At 42.4% G+C, this 16,008-nt stretch overlaps 2 protein-coding genes across 6 annotated transcripts; both read left to right on the top strand.

Annotated features, from left to right (window-relative positions):
* The first annotated feature begins 32 nt into the window (after positions 1-32).
* On the top strand, positions 33-7,111 carry LOC139193968 (uncharacterized). Of its 3 annotated transcripts, none has more exons than XM_070817916.1 (3): positions 33-1,545; positions 6,033-6,099; positions 6,909-7,111. In XM_070817916.1, exons 1-3 carry the CDS (start codon positions 564-566, stop codon positions 6,913-6,915), a joined length of 1,056 nt encoding a protein of 351 aa, XP_070674017.1. In that variant the 5' UTR covers positions 33-563; the 3' UTR covers positions 6,916-7,111. The 3 variants fall into 3 exon arrangements, with proteins under 3 accessions (XP_070674017.1, XP_070674016.1, XP_070674015.1); XM_070817915.1 differs by having other exon boundaries at positions 6,018-6,099; XM_070817914.1 differs by lacking the exon at positions 6,033-6,099.
* A 97-nt stretch (positions 7,112-7,208) lies between these two features.
* On the top strand, positions 7,209-14,285 carry LOC139193969 (uncharacterized). Of its 3 annotated transcripts, none has more exons than XM_070817919.1 (3): positions 7,209-8,721; positions 13,207-13,273; positions 14,083-14,285. In XM_070817919.1, exons 1-3 carry the CDS (start codon positions 7,740-7,742, stop codon positions 14,087-14,089), a joined length of 1,056 nt encoding a protein of 351 aa, XP_070674020.1. In that variant the 5' UTR covers positions 7,209-7,739; the 3' UTR covers positions 14,090-14,285. The 3 variants fall into 3 exon arrangements, with proteins under 3 accessions (XP_070674020.1, XP_070674019.1, XP_070674018.1); XM_070817918.1 differs by having other exon boundaries at positions 13,192-13,273; XM_070817917.1 differs by lacking the exon at positions 13,207-13,273.
* Positions 14,286-16,008: the final 1,723 nt, after the last annotated feature.

The raw sequence follows: 16,008 nt of genomic DNA, 5'->3' as shown, positions 1-16,008 counted from the left end.
TGGATCCTCCGGATCAGGGTGTGTCAGTTTGGTATCAGAGCTTAGGTTGCAGTCCTGTAAATTTGTTAATGTCTTAACGATCTTTTGATGTTTTCTGTCAGAATCATGCCGCCTCGTAGAGAGCGTAGAGAGTCCCGCCGTACTTCTGAACCTAATTTCCCGGATATTACTCAGTTAGGGGAAGCGATGGCCCAGGCTTTACAGAATGTGATTCGTCCTCCTCCTCCTCCGAGGACACCTCTGGAGACCATGTACAACTTGAAGTTAGATCGGTTTATGGGTAATGAAAGTCATGAGGGGGCAGAGAAATGGCTTGATCATATTGAGAAAACTTTCCAGGTGATGCAGAGTCAGGGGAATCTCCCTGCTAATAGGTGGGTGGAGACCACCACTTGGTTTTTGGGTCGTGAACCAGCAGCATGGTGGATAAATCAGGCTAGGTACATGTCACCTGAGACGGCAGCCGACTGGAAAGTATTCAAGGAGCATTTTATGAAGAGATTCGTTCCTCCTGAGTATATTGACCGTAAGAAGCAGGAATTCACCAGTTTAAACAGAGAAATATGTCGGCACATGAATATTATAGAAAGTTTACTGATTTGTCTCGTTATGACACTGATACAGCTGGTAATCAGGGAGAGATGCTTCGACGTTTCAAGTTGGGATCTAAGAAGAAGTGGCGTACCTTTGCCAATGCACTCCCCTGCGCTGATTATCATGAGTATTTCGAGATTCTGGTTAGGATGGAGGACTCTGATAATCTTCCTGACAGTGAGGATGATGAGGACAAGAATGAGGGTCAAAAGAAGAATGACAAAGGTAAGGGTATTTCTATTCCTGGACCTCGACAGACTCAGAGTTTTAAGAAGAGTGGAGCGAGTTCGAGTTCTTCTAGTGGGGGATATAGTTTTACTGGCCCGAGGAGAGGTGGTGGAAGATTTTCTGGTGGACCCAGATTTCAGGGTCAGAGGGATGCTGGTGGATCTGGCGCTCCATGGTGCCGCCGTTGTAACTCCCGTCACCATGGTGAGTGTAGGAGAGGTTCTGGTGCTTGTTTTACGTGTGGGCAGATGGGACATCGGGCTTCTCAGTGCCCCCAGGGTCAGCAGAGACCGCAGCAGACTAATATGCCACCTCCAGCACCAGTTCAGCAGAGTTTTGGACCGGGTGGTTATGGCCAGCCGAATCGTGGTGGTGCTTACCACTATCAGGGGGATGCTGCTCCGTATGCTTCCGGACCTTATCAGTATTCTCAGGAGCCTTATCCTCAGGCAGGGTATTCTCAGGATTTTGGAGGTTATTCTTCTTATTCCTCTATGCCAACTGGTGGATCGCAGTGGCATCAGGGAGGTCAGCCCCGTCAGGGGGAAATTGCTACTGGTGGTGCAGGATCATCCAGGCAGCCTAGTCAGCCAGGCCAGGGACGTAATCCTCAGGGACGAGGTAATCAGGGCAATAGAGGCCGAGGTGGACGTCAGCAAGCTCAGGGGCGAGTTAATCATATGTCCCTGCAGGAGGCTCAGAACCATCCAGACTTGATAATGGGTACGTTAAATGTTCTTGGTCATTTTGCTAAGGTTTTGATTGATTGTGGTGCTACGCACTCTGTGATTTCTCATACGTTTGCTCAAATAACCCAACCTCACCCTTCACCTCTAGGATTTGATTTAGAGTTTGCCATGCCTAGAGGAGATAAATGTATTGTGGATAGTGTGTATCTGGGGTGTCCAGTGATGGTTGAGGGCGTGATTATGTCCGCTGATCTTATTCCGTTAGATATTGTGGATTTTGATGTGATTTTAGGGGCCAATTGGTTACACCATAATCGTGCCCATATTGATTGTTATGGTAAATCAGTTACTTTTTATCGTCCTGGATTACCCGAGGTTATTTTTGTGGGCGAGAGAAGTGGGGTGAGACATGGAGTTATTTCTGCCATAAGGGCGAGGAAATTATTATCGAAGGGTTGTCAGGGATATTTGGCACATGTGGTATTAAATGATGTTGCTCCTACTAGTATAGAAGAAGTTGGTGTGGTCAGACATTATCCGGATGTTTTCCCTGATGATTTGCCGGGATTGCCGCCAGACAGAGAGGTGGAATTCTCTATTGATTTGCTTCCAGGTACGGACCCTATATCTCTGACTCCTTATAGAATGGCTCCTGCTGAGTTAAGGGAATTAAAAATCCAGTTGCAAGAATTACTTGATAAAGGTTTTATTCAACCTAGTTCTTCACCTTGGGGTGCCCCAGTATTATTTGTGAAGAAGAAGGATGGAACTCTTCGATTGTGTATTGATTATAGACAATTGAACCGGGTAACGATTAAAAACCGTTATCCATTGCCCCGCATTGATGATTTGTTTGATCAGCTGAAAGGTGCGTGTGTATTTTCTAAGATTGATTTGAGATCCGGGTATTATCAATTGAAGATTAAAGAAGACGATGTACCTAAGACGGCTTTCCGAACTCGGTACGGACATTATGAATTTTCGGTTATGCCGTTTGGGTTGACTAATGCACCTGCAGCTTTTATGAGATTAATGAATGAGGTATTCCAGAAATATCTTGATAAATTCGTTATTGTTTTTATTGACGATATTCTGGTATACTCTAAGTCCCAAGCAGATCATATCCGACACCTTAATTTGGTGTTAAGGAAATTAAGGGAGCATCAGTTGTATGCCAAGTTCAGTAAATGTCAGTTTTGGTTGACTGAAGTGGCATTTTTGGGGCATGTTGTATCAGCTCAAGGTATTCAAGTTGATCCTCAAAAGATTGCAGCAGTGGAGAATTGGGAGCAACCTCGAACCGTCACGGAGGTACGAAGCTTTCTTGGCTTAGCAGGTTATTATCGACGGTTCGTTCAGGATTTCTCTATGATTGCTTTACCGTTGACAAAGTTGACCAGGAAGGATGTTAAATTTGAGTGGGATGAGAATTGTGAGAGGAGTTTTCAGCAATTGAAGTATTGCCTCACTCATGCACCGGTGTTGGTACTTCCCGACGATAGCGGTAATTTTGAGATATATAGTGATGCTTCATTAAATGGTTTGGGATGTGTTTTGATGCAGCATAATAAGGTGATTGCCTATGCTTCTAGGCAGTTGAAAAATCATGAAAGGAATTATCCTACTCACGATCTTGAATTGGCAGCAATTGTTTTTGCTTTGAAAATTTGGAGACATTATTTGTATGGTGAGAAGTGTAAGATCTTCACTGATCATAAGAGTCTTCAGTACTTATTCACCCAGCATGATCTTAATCTTCGTCAGCGAAGGTGGATGGAATTGCTAAGTGATTATGATTGTTCTATTGAATACCATCCAGGTCGTGCTAATGTAGTAGCGGATGCACTGAGTAGGAAACCACAAGGTAGACTTAATGCCCTATATGCTTGCCGTGTTCCTCTTCTTGCTGAACTGAGGGCAACGGGAGTAAGGTTGGAGATTGAAGACCCTAGTGGAGCCTTTCTTGCTAGCTTTCAAGTCAGGCCAGTTTTGGTGGACCGTATACTTGCAGCTCAAATGGTGGATGAAGAAATTCAGGAGTTGGTTCAGTTAAGAAGTGAAGGGAAAAAGAAAGACCTCAGAATTCGGGAATCAGATGGTATGCTCATGCAAGAAAACAGAATGTATGTTCCGAATAATGGGGAATTGAAGAAGGAAATTCTGGACGAAGCACATTGTTCAGCTTATGCGATGCATCCGGGAGGAACAAAAATGTATCATACCATTCGACCATTTTATTATTGGCCGGGTATGAAAAGAGAAATTGCAGAATATGTGAGCAGGTGTATTATTTGCCAGCAAGTGAAAGCAGAAAGGAAGAAGCCCTTTGGGCGAATGCAACCACTTCCCGTTCCCCAGTGGAAATGGGAAAATATAACCATGGATTTCGTGTATAAACTTCCTCGTACGCGAAATGGATTTGATGGTATTTGGGTGATTGTGGATCGACTCACCAAGTCTGCGCATTTCATTCCAGTGAGGGAGAAATACCCTCTGAATAAATTGGCTAAGTTGTTTATTTCGAAGATTGTCAAGTATCATGGAGTCCCAGTAAATATTATCTCCGATCGAGACCCGAGGTTTACTTCTAAATTTTGGGTGGCTTTTCAGGAAGCTCTGGGTACTCAATTACTGTATAGCACAGCTTATCATCCTCAAACTGATGGGCAATCAGAGAGGACCATTCAGACGTTGGAAGATATGTTGAGATCTTCGGTATTACAATTTGGTGATTCTTGGCATGATCGTCTGGACTTAATGGAGTTTGCTTATAATAACAGTTTTCACTCGAGCATTGGTATGTCCCCATTCGAGGCACTTTATGGTAGGGCGTGTCGAACGCCATTGTGTTGGTCTGAGGTTGGTGAACGGGTATTAGAAGGCCCTGAGATCGTGGATGAGACGACTCAAAATGTTCAGGTAATTAAGTCAAACCTGAAAGCAGCCCAGGATCGACATAAGAGTTTAGCGGATCGGCATACTACTGATCGAGTGTATGATGTGGGTGATTGGGTATTCTTGAAATTGTCGCCTTGGAGAGGTGTGGTACGATTTGGGAAAAGAGGGAAGCTAAGTCCGAGATATATTGGACCTTATGTGATCACTGAAAGAGTTGGTGAAGTTGCCTACCGGTTGGAACTGCCTCCGGAGTTATCTAAGGTCCATAATGTGTTCCATGTCTCTATGCTTCGGCATTATATTTCTGATCCATCTCATGTGATCCCTCATCAACCGTTAGAGATTAATCCGGATTTGACTTATGATGAGGAACCAATCATAATATTGGATTGGAAGGACAAGGTTCTAAGGAACAAGACGGTGAGTTTGGTGAAGGTGTTGTGGAGAAATCATTCTGTGGAGGAAGCTACTTGGGAGACGGAAGACCGGATAAGAGAGATGTACCCAAGATTATTCTACGAGTATTGAATTATGATTTGGTTATGGGAATTTCGGGGATGAAATTCTATAAGGAGGGGAGATTGTCACAGCCCGTCCCGGAGGTACTTTTGGCGGGAATATGAAAGGACAAAAATGCCCTTGTCAGGTATCAAGGTATGGGTGTATTACGTTTTGAAAATGTTTGGTCCCTAAACTTTTAAGAAGTTGTTTAAGTTAGAAATATTTTGGAAGTTGATTTTATATTTTTGTGGTTAGGGACTTAAGAGAGATTTTGGATGGTGTGGATTGGTTTGACCACACAAGATCAGTCCCTTTCTCTCCTCCCTCTCGATCACCCTCTCAGTCTCTCTCTCTCTCTCTCCCGACCTCACACCCAAACACACCCATATCGTACGGACCACCACCAAAACCCTTCAAAACTTGACGGATCGGGGCAAATAAGGTATGTATCTTCATCGTTTTGACGTCCTGAGTTCATTGGTGCTAGTTTTAGGAAGTGAAACCTTCGATTTCACGTAGATCCCGAACCTCCATTTTTGAGGTACTGTTCATGCGAACGTAAAATGTTGTGTTTCAGGAGATTTCAAGCTTGTGGTGAGCTTTAGGAGGTCCTAAGGAAGCTCGGAGATGTTCGTTGGAGAGTTTTGGACGTCGGGATCGTAGGTTTCAAGTTTGGCCGAACCCTTGGTTTTTGCAAGGTGAGATTTCGTAGTTTTTAGGCCCTAAAACTAGTCCAACGTGATAGTACACTCTTAGGGCTTCAATTTGGTATAAAATACGAAGAAAATGGGTGAAAAACGAAGGAGAATAGTGAGTTTGAAAATCGGCCGGAGTTCGGCCGGAGTCCGGCCACCGGAGAACCAGTCCGGCGAGGCCCTGTGAAGAAGACGACACGTGCGCTGCACGTGCTGCGCGTGGCCAGCGCGTGGACCCGTGCCACGTGTGGCGCGTGGGGGCGCGTGGGGCTTCCAAAAATTTTTCTAAAAATTTCTCGACGCTCGTGACGTCGAGTAGGTCAATGTGGTATATTCATATACCAAAATTGAGCATCGTATGAGAAGTTATTTCGAATTATTGGTGATATGCTTAAAATTAATGTTTTTATAGTTGTTTCGCATATAGGTGAGACGTATCCCGAGGACGACCGCATCCAGGGACGCCACGGGGGTTACGACCCGTCGACTTATCAGTGAGTGGGCAGTTTTGTTTTCGTATTACCTATATACTACTGTTTTTCCCGGAAAAATGTTCTATATGAAAATATGTCTTGAATATGCCATGCATAGAATTATTTGAAAATCATGAATTGGTTTATGAATTATATGATTGAGATATGATGCATACATGTTGCATGGTGCTGTGGAGGCACAGGTAAGTCAGGTGAGTTCATTATTCATTTAATTGAATGGATTGATATCAATATAATTTGAGCTCATAACCTGCACCCTAGGTGTTAGTGCTTATATTATTCACCACACCGCACGCTCGCCTTGGATCCAAGTAGGTGGATGTCGTACAGACCATGTGAGGGTTCCGACATGCTAGTCGTATAGATCACTAGGCGTGATTCCGACTAGTGGGTGATCTTAGTTATGCGCGCTGATGATATGATGAGAGAAGCACTAGAGCGTATTTTTACACCTTTCATCGTATAGACTACCTTACGTAGTTCCGAGTGATGTGCAGAGTAGGGCCGTATAGGTCACTGTGGTGACTCCGGCTTAGTGGGATTTGAGCTATTGAATTAATCGTATAGGACCAACTGCAGGGTCTCCGATTAATTCCTTATTCACCTGATTTATATTTTTATTTATGTCATGGCATGTTTTCTTGAAAATGTTAAAGATTTGAGATTTAAATGTTGAGATTTTATATGGTTATATATTTCTGGGAAAGTATACAGGTTTTTACGGCGAGGGGATATAACTGTTTTAATGAAATGTTTTGGAAAACTAATTTGTTTTACTGACCCACTCATTTTGTTTTGCGCCCCTCCAGGTTCTAGTTTAGCGGTGGTTGGCTCACGAGGTCCTTTCCGGCTTTCTGACAGATTTGGGACATGTAGGACTCACCTGAGGGTGATGTATTCTTATTTTAGTCCTACTTGACTGCAGATAACCTATGCTCTGAACTTATGTGTTTACTTGTAAACTCGTCCGGTTATGTCCGTATGTGGTTATGTTGAGTTTGGGTTGAATTTCTGTTGTTATTACGCTTCCGTGTCGTGCTTATGGTTACGTCACGCCCACGTGACGGCCAGCACACCTGGATCCTCCGGATCAGGGTGTGTCAGTTTGGTATCAGAGCTTAGGTTGCAGTCCTGTAAATTTGTTAATGTCTTAACGATCTTTTGATGTTTTCTGTCAGAATCATGCCGCCTCGTAGAGAGCGTAGAGAGTCCCGCCGTACTTCTGAACCTAATTTCCCGGATATTACTCAGTTAGGGGAAGCGATGGCCCAGGCTTTACAGAATGTGATTCGTCCTCCTCCTCCTCCGAGGACACCTCTGGAGACCATGTACAACTTGAAGTTAGATCGGTTTATGGGTAATGAAAGTCATGAGGGGGCAGAGAAATGGCTTGATCATATTGAGAAAACTTTCCAGGTGATGCAGAGTCAGGGGAATCTCCCTGCTAATAGGTGGGTGGAGACCACCACTTGGTTTTTGGGTCGTGAACCAGCAGCATGGTGGATAAATCAGGCTAGGTACATGTCACCTGAGACGGCAGCCGACTGGAAAGTATTCAAGGAGCATTTTATGAAGAGATTCGTTCCTCCTGAGTATATTGACCGTAAGAAGCAGGAATTCACCAGTTTAAACAGAGAAATATGTCGGCACATGAATATTATAGAAAGTTTACTGATTTGTCTCGTTATGACACTGATACAGCTGGTAATCAGGGAGAGATGCTTCGACGTTTCAAGTTGGGATCTAAGAAGAAGTGGCGTACCTTTGCCAATGCACTCCCCTGCGCTGATTATCATGAGTATTTCGAGATTCTGGTTAGGATGGAGGACTCTGATAATCTTCCTGACAGTGAGGATGATGAGGACAAGAATGAGGGTCAAAAGAAGAATGACAAAGGTAAGGGTATTTCTATTCCTGGACCTCGACAGACTCAGAGTTTTAAGAAGAGTGGAGCGAGTTCGAGTTCTTCTAGTGGGGGATATAGTTTTACTGGCCCGAGGAGAGGTGGTGGAAGATTTTCTGGTGGACCCAGATTTCAGGGTCAGAGGGATGCTGGTGGATCTGGCGCTCCATGGTGCCGCCGTTGTAACTCCCGTCACCATGGTGAGTGTAGGAGAGGTTCTGGTGCTTGTTTTACGTGTGGGCAGATGGGACATCGGGCTTCTCAGTGCCCCCAGGGTCAGCAGAGACCGCAGCAGACTAATATGCCACCTCCAGCACCAGTTCAGCAGAGTTTTGGACCGGGTGGTTATGGCCAGCCGAATCGTGGTGGTGCTTACCACTATCAGGGGGATGCTGCTCCGTATGCTTCCGGACCTTATCAGTATTCTCAGGAGCCTTATCCTCAGGCAGGGTATTCTCAGGATTTTGGAGGTTATTCTTCTTATTCCTCTATGCCAACTGGTGGATCGCAGTGGCATCAGGGAGGTCAGCCCCGTCAGGGGGAAATTGCTACTGGTGGTGCAGGATCATCCAGGCAGCCTAGTCAGCCAGGCCAGGGACGTAATCCTCAGGGACGAGGTAATCAGGGCAATAGAGGCCGAGGTGGACGTCAGCAAGCTCAGGGGCGAGTTAATCATATGTCCCTGCAGGAGGCTCAGAACCATCCAGACTTGATAATGGGTACGTTAAATGTTCTTGGTCATTTTGCTAAGGTTTTGATTGATTGTGGTGCTACGCACTCTGTGATTTCTCATACGTTTGCTCAAATAACCCAACCTCACCCTTCACCTCTAGGATTTGATTTAGAGTTTGCCATGCCTAGAGGAGATAAATGTATTGTGGATAGTGTGTATCTGGGGTGTCCAGTGATGGTTGAGGGCGTGATTATGTCCGCTGATCTTATTCCGTTAGATATTGTGGATTTTGATGTGATTTTAGGGGCCAATTGGTTACACCATAATCGTGCCCATATTGATTGTTATGGTAAATCAGTTACTTTTTATCGTCCTGGATTACCCGAGGTTATTTTTGTGGGCGAGAGAAGTGGGGTGAGACATGGAGTTATTTCTGCCATAAGGGCGAGGAAATTATTATCGAAGGGTTGTCAGGGATATTTGGCACATGTGGTATTAAATGATGTTGCTCCTACTAGTATAGAAGAAGTTGGTGTGGTCAGACATTATCCGGATGTTTTCCCTGATGATTTGCCGGGATTGCCGCCAGACAGAGAGGTGGAATTCTCTATTGATTTGCTTCCAGGTACGGACCCTATATCTCTGACTCCTTATAGAATGGCTCCTGCTGAGTTAAGGGAATTAAAAATCCAGTTGCAAGAATTACTTGATAAAGGTTTTATTCAACCTAGTTCTTCACCTTGGGGTGCCCCAGTATTATTTGTGAAGAAGAAGGATGGAACTCTTCGATTGTGTATTGATTATAGACAATTGAACCGGGTAACGATTAAAAACCGTTATCCATTGCCCCGCATTGATGATTTGTTTGATCAGCTGAAAGGTGCGTGTGTATTTTCTAAGATTGATTTGAGATCCGGGTATTATCAATTGAAGATTAAAGAAGACGATGTACCTAAGACGGCTTTCCGAACTCGGTACGGACATTATGAATTTTCGGTTATGCCGTTTGGGTTGACTAATGCACCTGCAGCTTTTATGAGATTAATGAATGAGGTATTCCAGAAATATCTTGATAAATTCGTTATTGTTTTTATTGACGATATTCTGGTATACTCTAAGTCCCAAGCAGATCATATCCGACACCTTAATTTGGTGTTAAGGAAATTAAGGGAGCATCAGTTGTATGCCAAGTTCAGTAAATGTCAGTTTTGGTTGACTGAAGTGGCATTTTTGGGGCATGTTGTATCAGCTCAAGGTATTCAAGTTGATCCTCAAAAGATTGCAGCAGTGGAGAATTGGGAGCAACCTCGAACCGTCACGGAGGTACGAAGCTTTCTTGGCTTAGCAGGTTATTATCGACGGTTCGTTCAGGATTTCTCTATGATTGCTTTACCGTTGACAAAGTTGACCAGGAAGGATGTTAAATTTGAGTGGGATGAGAATTGTGAGAGGAGTTTTCAGCAATTGAAGTATTGCCTCACTCATGCACCGGTGTTGGTACTTCCCGACGATAGCGGTAATTTTGAGATATATAGTGATGCTTCATTAAATGGTTTGGGATGTGTTTTGATGCAGCATAATAAGGTGATTGCCTATGCTTCTAGGCAGTTGAAAAATCATGAAAGGAATTATCCTACTCACGATCTTGAATTGGCAGCAATTGTTTTTGCTTTGAAAATTTGGAGACATTATTTGTATGGTGAGAAGTGTAAGATCTTCACTGATCATAAGAGTCTTCAGTACTTATTCACCCAGCATGATCTTAATCTTCGTCAGCGAAGGTGGATGGAATTGCTAAGTGATTATGATTGTTCTATTGAATACCATCCAGGTCGTGCTAATGTAGTAGCGGATGCACTGAGTAGGAAACCACAAGGTAGACTTAATGCCCTATATGCTTGCCGTGTTCCTCTTCTTGCTGAACTGAGGGCAACGGGAGTAAGGTTGGAGATTGAAGACCCTAGTGGAGCCTTTCTTGCTAGCTTTCAAGTCAGGCCAGTTTTGGTGGACCGTATACTTGCAGCTCAAATGGTGGATGAAGAAATTCAGGAGTTGGTTCAGTTAAGAAGTGAAGGGAAAAAGAAAGACCTCAGAATTCGGGAATCAGATGGTATGCTCATGCAAGAAAACAGAATGTATGTTCCGAATAATGGGGAATTGAAGAAGGAAATTCTGGACGAAGCACATTGTTCAGCTTATGCGATGCATCCGGGAGGAACAAAAATGTATCATACCATTCGACCATTTTATTATTGGCCGGGTATGAAAAGAGAAATTGCAGAATATGTGAGCAGGTGTATTATTTGCCAGCAAGTGAAAGCAGAAAGGAAGAAGCCCTTTGGGCGAATGCAACCACTTCCCGTTCCCCAGTGGAAATGGGAAAATATAACCATGGATTTCGTGTATAAACTTCCTCGTACGCGAAATGGATTTGATGGTATTTGGGTGATTGTGGATCGACTCACCAAGTCTGCGCATTTCATTCCAGTGAGGGAGAAATACCCTCTGAATAAATTGGCTAAGTTGTTTATTTCGAAGATTGTCAAGTATCATGGAGTCCCAGTAAATATTATCTCCGATCGAGACCCGAGGTTTACTTCTAAATTTTGGGTGGCTTTTCAGGAAGCTCTGGGTACTCAATTACTGTATAGCACAGCTTATCATCCTCAAACTGATGGGCAATCAGAGAGGACCATTCAGACGTTGGAAGATATGTTGAGATCTTCGGTATTACAATTTGGTGATTCTTGGCATGATCGTCTGGACTTAATGGAGTTTGCTTATAATAACAGTTTTCACTCGAGCATTGGTATGTCCCCATTCGAGGCACTTTATGGTAGGGCGTGTCGAACGCCATTGTGTTGGTCTGAGGTTGGTGAACGGGTATTAGAAGGCCCTGAGATCGTGGATGAGACGACTCAAAATGTTCAGGTAATTAAGTCAAACCTGAAAGCAGCCCAGGATCGACATAAGAGTTTAGCGGATCGGCATACTACTGATCGAGTGTATGATGTGGGTGATTGGGTATTCTTGAAATTGTCGCCTTGGAGAGGTGTGGTACGATTTGGGAAAAGAGGGAAGCTAAGTCCGAGATATATTGGACCTTATGTGATCACTGAAAGAGTTGGTGAAGTTGCCTACCGGTTGGAACTGCCTCCGGAGTTATCTAAGGTCCATAATGTGTTCCATGTCTCTATGCTTCGGCATTATATTTCTGATCCATCTCATGTGATCCCTCATCAACCGTTAGAGATTAATCCGGATTTGACTTATGATGAGGAACCAATCATAATATTGGATTGGAAGGACAAGGTTCTAAGGAACAAGACGGTGAGTTTGGTGAAGGTGTTGTGGAGAAATCATTCTGTGGAGGAAGCTACTTGGGAGACGGAAGACCGGATAAGAGAGATGTACCCAAGATTATTCTACGAGTATTGAATTATGATTTGGTTATGGGAATTTCGGGGACGAAATTCTATAAGGAGGGGAGATTGTCACAGCCCGTCCCGGAGGTACTTTTGGCGGGAATATGAAAGGACAAAAATGCCCTTGTCAGGTATCAAGGTATGGGTGTATTACGTTTTGAAAATGTTTGGTCCCTAAACTTTTAAGAAGTTGTTTAAGTTAGAAATATTTTGGAAGTTGATTTTATATTTTTGTGGTTAGGGACTTAAGAGAGATTTTGGATGGTGTGGATTGGTTTGACCACACAAGATCAGTCCCTTTCTCTCCTCCCTCTCGATCACCCTCTCAGTCTCTCTCTCTCTCTCCCGACCTCACACCCAAACACACCCATATCGTACGGACCACCACCAAAACCCTTCAAAACTTGACGGATCGGGGCAAATAAGGTATGTATCTTCATCGTTTTGACGTCCTGAGTTCATTGGTGCTAGTTTTAGGAAGTGAAACCTTCGATTTCACGTAGATCCCGAACCTCCATTTTTGAGGTACTGTTCATGCGAACGTAAAATGTTGTGTTTCAGGAGATTTCAAGCTTGTGGTGAGCTTTAGGAGGTCCTAAGGAAGCTCGGAGATGTTCGTTGGAGAGTTTTGGACGTCGGGATCGTAGGTTTCAAGTTTGGCCGAACCCTTGGTTTTTGCAAGGTGAGATTTCGTAGTTTTTAGGCCCTAAAACTAGTCCAACGTGATAGTACACTCTTAGGGCTTCAATTTGGTATAAAATACGAAGAAAATGGGTGAAAAACGAAGGAGAATAGTGAGTTTGAAAATCGGCCGGAGTTCGGCCGGAGTCCGGCCACCGGAGAACCAGTCCGGCGAGGCCCTGTGAAGAAGACGACACGTGCGCTGCACGTGCTGCGCGTGGCCAGCGCGTGGACCCGTGCCACGTGTGGCGCGTGGGGGCGCGTGGGGCTTCCAAAAATTTTTCTAAAAATTTCTCGACGCTCGTGACGTCGAGTAGGTCAATGTGGTATATTCATATACCAAAATTGAGCATCGTATGAGAAGTTATTTCGAATTATTGGTGATATGCTTAAAATTAATGTTTTTATAGTTGTTTCGCATATAGGTGAGACGTATCCCGAGGACGACCGCATCCAGGGACGCCACGGGGGTTACGACCCGTCGACTTATCAGTGAGTGGGCAGTTTTGTTTTCGTATTACCTATATACTACTGTTTTTCCCGGAAAAATGTTCTATATGAAAATATGTCTTGAATATGCCATGCATAGAATTATTTGAAAATCATGAATTGGTTTATGAATTATATGATTGAGATATGATGCATACATGTTGCATGGTGCTGTGGAGGCACAGGTAAGTCAGGTGAGTTCATTATTCATTTAATTGAATGGATTGATATCAATATAATTTGAGCTCATAACCTGCACCCTAGGTGTTAGTGCTTATATTATTCACCACACCGCACGCTCGCCTTGGATCCAAGTAGGTGGATGTCGTACAGACCATGTGAGGGTTCCGACATGCTAGTCGTATAGATCACTAGGCGTGATTCCGACTAGTGGGTGATCTTAGTTATGCGCGCTGATGATATGATGAGAGAAGCACTAGAGCGTATTTTTACACCTTTCATCGTATAGACTACCTTACGTAGTTCCGAGTGATGTGCAGAGTAGGGCCGTATAGGTCACTGTGGTGACTCCGGCTTAGTGGGATTTGAGCTATTGAATTAATCGTATAGGACCAACTGCAGGGTCTCCGATTAATTCCTTATTCACCTGATTTATATTTTTATTTATGTCATGGCATGTTTTCTTGAAAATGTTAAAGATTTGAGATTTAAATGTTGAGATTTTATATGGTTATATATTTCTGGGAAAGTATACAGGTTTTTACGGCGAGGGGATATAACTGTTTTAATGAAATGTTTTGGAAAACTAATTTGTTTTACTGACCCACTCATTTTGTTTTGCGCCCCTCCAGGTTCTAGTTTAGCGGTGGTTGGCTCACGAGGTCCTTTCCGGCTTTCTGACAGATTTGGGACATGTAGGACTCACCTGAGGGTGATGTATTCTTATTTTAGTCCTACTTGACTGCAGATAACCTATGCTCTGAACTTATGTGTTTACTTGTAAACTCGTCCGGTTATGTCCGTATGTGGTTATGTTGAGTTTGGGTTGAATTTCTGTTGTTATTACGCTTCCGTGTCGTGCTTATGGTTACGTCACGCCCACGTGACGGCCAGCACACCTGGATCCTCCGGATCAGGGTGTGTCAGTTACTTTTTCAGCTTCTAGTAAAGTGTCTGAGACGATTGTTGATTTTGCTGGCACTGGCACAAACTTGTGTGCAATTGTTTTGACTAAAGGTGTTTTAATGTCTTCGGATGCAAGGATTACTAATCTGGACTCTACAAAGAGTAATTTTCTATTACTCTTTTTTTTTGTTTATTTGTTTATTTTGCAACAATTTCCGTTTATTTCACTTAGTTGTTTTTTTTTTTTTTTTTTTTTTAGTTTCGTATCCTAAAAAAAGCTTTGGGAAATACGTGAAAATCCTCCCATCTATAGCTCCTAGTGCCATTATAATCGGGGTGGTGTTGCCTTTATGGAATATTTAAATTTGAAGCAGGCATCGTACCTTTGCTGATGTTGTTGAAGTGGCTGTAAAACATCTTAATTATGAAATTACCGAGAATTTCAACTTGCAGTGTTACATATGCTCCATTGAGCGAGAAGTATCTTGTGTTTTATTTTTTATTGGCTAGTGTTATTTTTGTCTATGATTTTTTGTTTCAATTGATTTTTTTTCTTAATTTTGTTTTGTATGTTGGTTATTTGTAGGTTCCAAAAACTTATGTTATAAGTAGATTTTGTGACATTGTACACATTAAAAATTGTAAGGCTGAAGGCTGCAGATGTTCAATGATAGATATTAACGGCTGGTCTAGAGAATTGAACTATAACGTCTATTGTATGGGAAGTGTAGCTAAATATGCATCCAAGTCATGGAGTATTCATTCAAAGGGAATTCCGAACGTATAGGAAAAACTAATGAATGTAACATAGAATTGTTAAAGATTAACAAAAGTGTTAAATTTGAAGAAGCTGATGATGTAGTGCTGCTTGCAATGTTAGTTTCCTTTTTCAGAATTGTTTCTTGTGCGCCTCCATATTTGGGTATGTGACTACCACATATTTTGTTATAATTTTGTTTTTATTGAATTTTTAAATTTATTTTGTTCTTATATTTTATGTTTATTGTTCTCATATATTTTGTTTATGCATTTTAGTTTCAAGGATTCCTTGAGTCTGTATTAGTTATTGTTTTTGTCATACTTATTTATGTTCATTCTAATTTTGATTCATAGTTTCATTGTCGTACTTTTCATTGCTTGCTTAGACTTTTTCGATGATGAAAATTTTTGATGGCTCGTAGAATTATTAATTATTGTTATAAAAATGTTTTTATTTGATTGAATCAACTTGCTAGAAGTATGTAAATTACTTTCCTTCAAATTCTTTTAAAATAGAAATTCACTTTGTTATTAAGGAGTCTGTTTTATGCGAAAAATTATGATAATGAATTTTCAGATAACCTTTTTTAAGTCGATGAAAATGAATTTGGTGAATTTTTTTACTTCCTATTTTATGCTCATGATTTTTTAATTCAGTTACTTTTTCAGCTTCTAGTAAAGTGTCTGAGACGATTGTTGATTTTGCTGGCACTCGCACAAACTTGTGTGCAATTGTTTTGACTAAAGGTGTTTTAATGTCTTCGGATGCAAGGATTACTAATCTGGACTCTACAAAGAGTAATTTTCTATTACTCTTTTTTTTTTGTTTATTTTGCAACAATTTCCGTTTATTTCACTTAGTTGTTTCTTTTTTTTTTTTTTAGTTTCGTATC

This window comes from Malus domestica, chromosome 02 (genome assembly GCF_042453785.1).
Source record: "Malus domestica chromosome 02, GDT2T_hap1".
Classification (NCBI taxonomy): domain Eukaryota; kingdom Viridiplantae; phylum Streptophyta; class Magnoliopsida; order Rosales; family Rosaceae; genus Malus; species Malus domestica.
Note: the sequence above shows the minus strand (reverse complement) of the source record. Positions and strands in the feature narration are given on the sequence as shown.

Bases quoted from the DNA above. Each gene is read 5' to 3' on its own strand.
- LOC139193969 (XM_070817917.1), top strand. From the start codon at position 7,740: ATGTCGGCACATGAATATTATAGAAAGTTTACTGATTTGTCTCGTTAT. The intron at 8,722-14,082 runs GTACGTTAAATG...GCGCCCCTCCAG, and splicing joins CCATCCAGACTTGATAATGG to GTTCTAGTTTAGCGGTGGTT.
- LOC139193968 (XM_070817914.1), top strand. From the start codon at position 564: ATGTCGGCACATGAATATTATAGAAAGTTTACTGATTTGTCTCGTTAT. The intron at 1,546-6,908 runs GTACGTTAAATG...GCGCCCCTCCAG, and splicing joins CCATCCAGACTTGATAATGG to GTTCTAGTTTAGCGGTGGTT.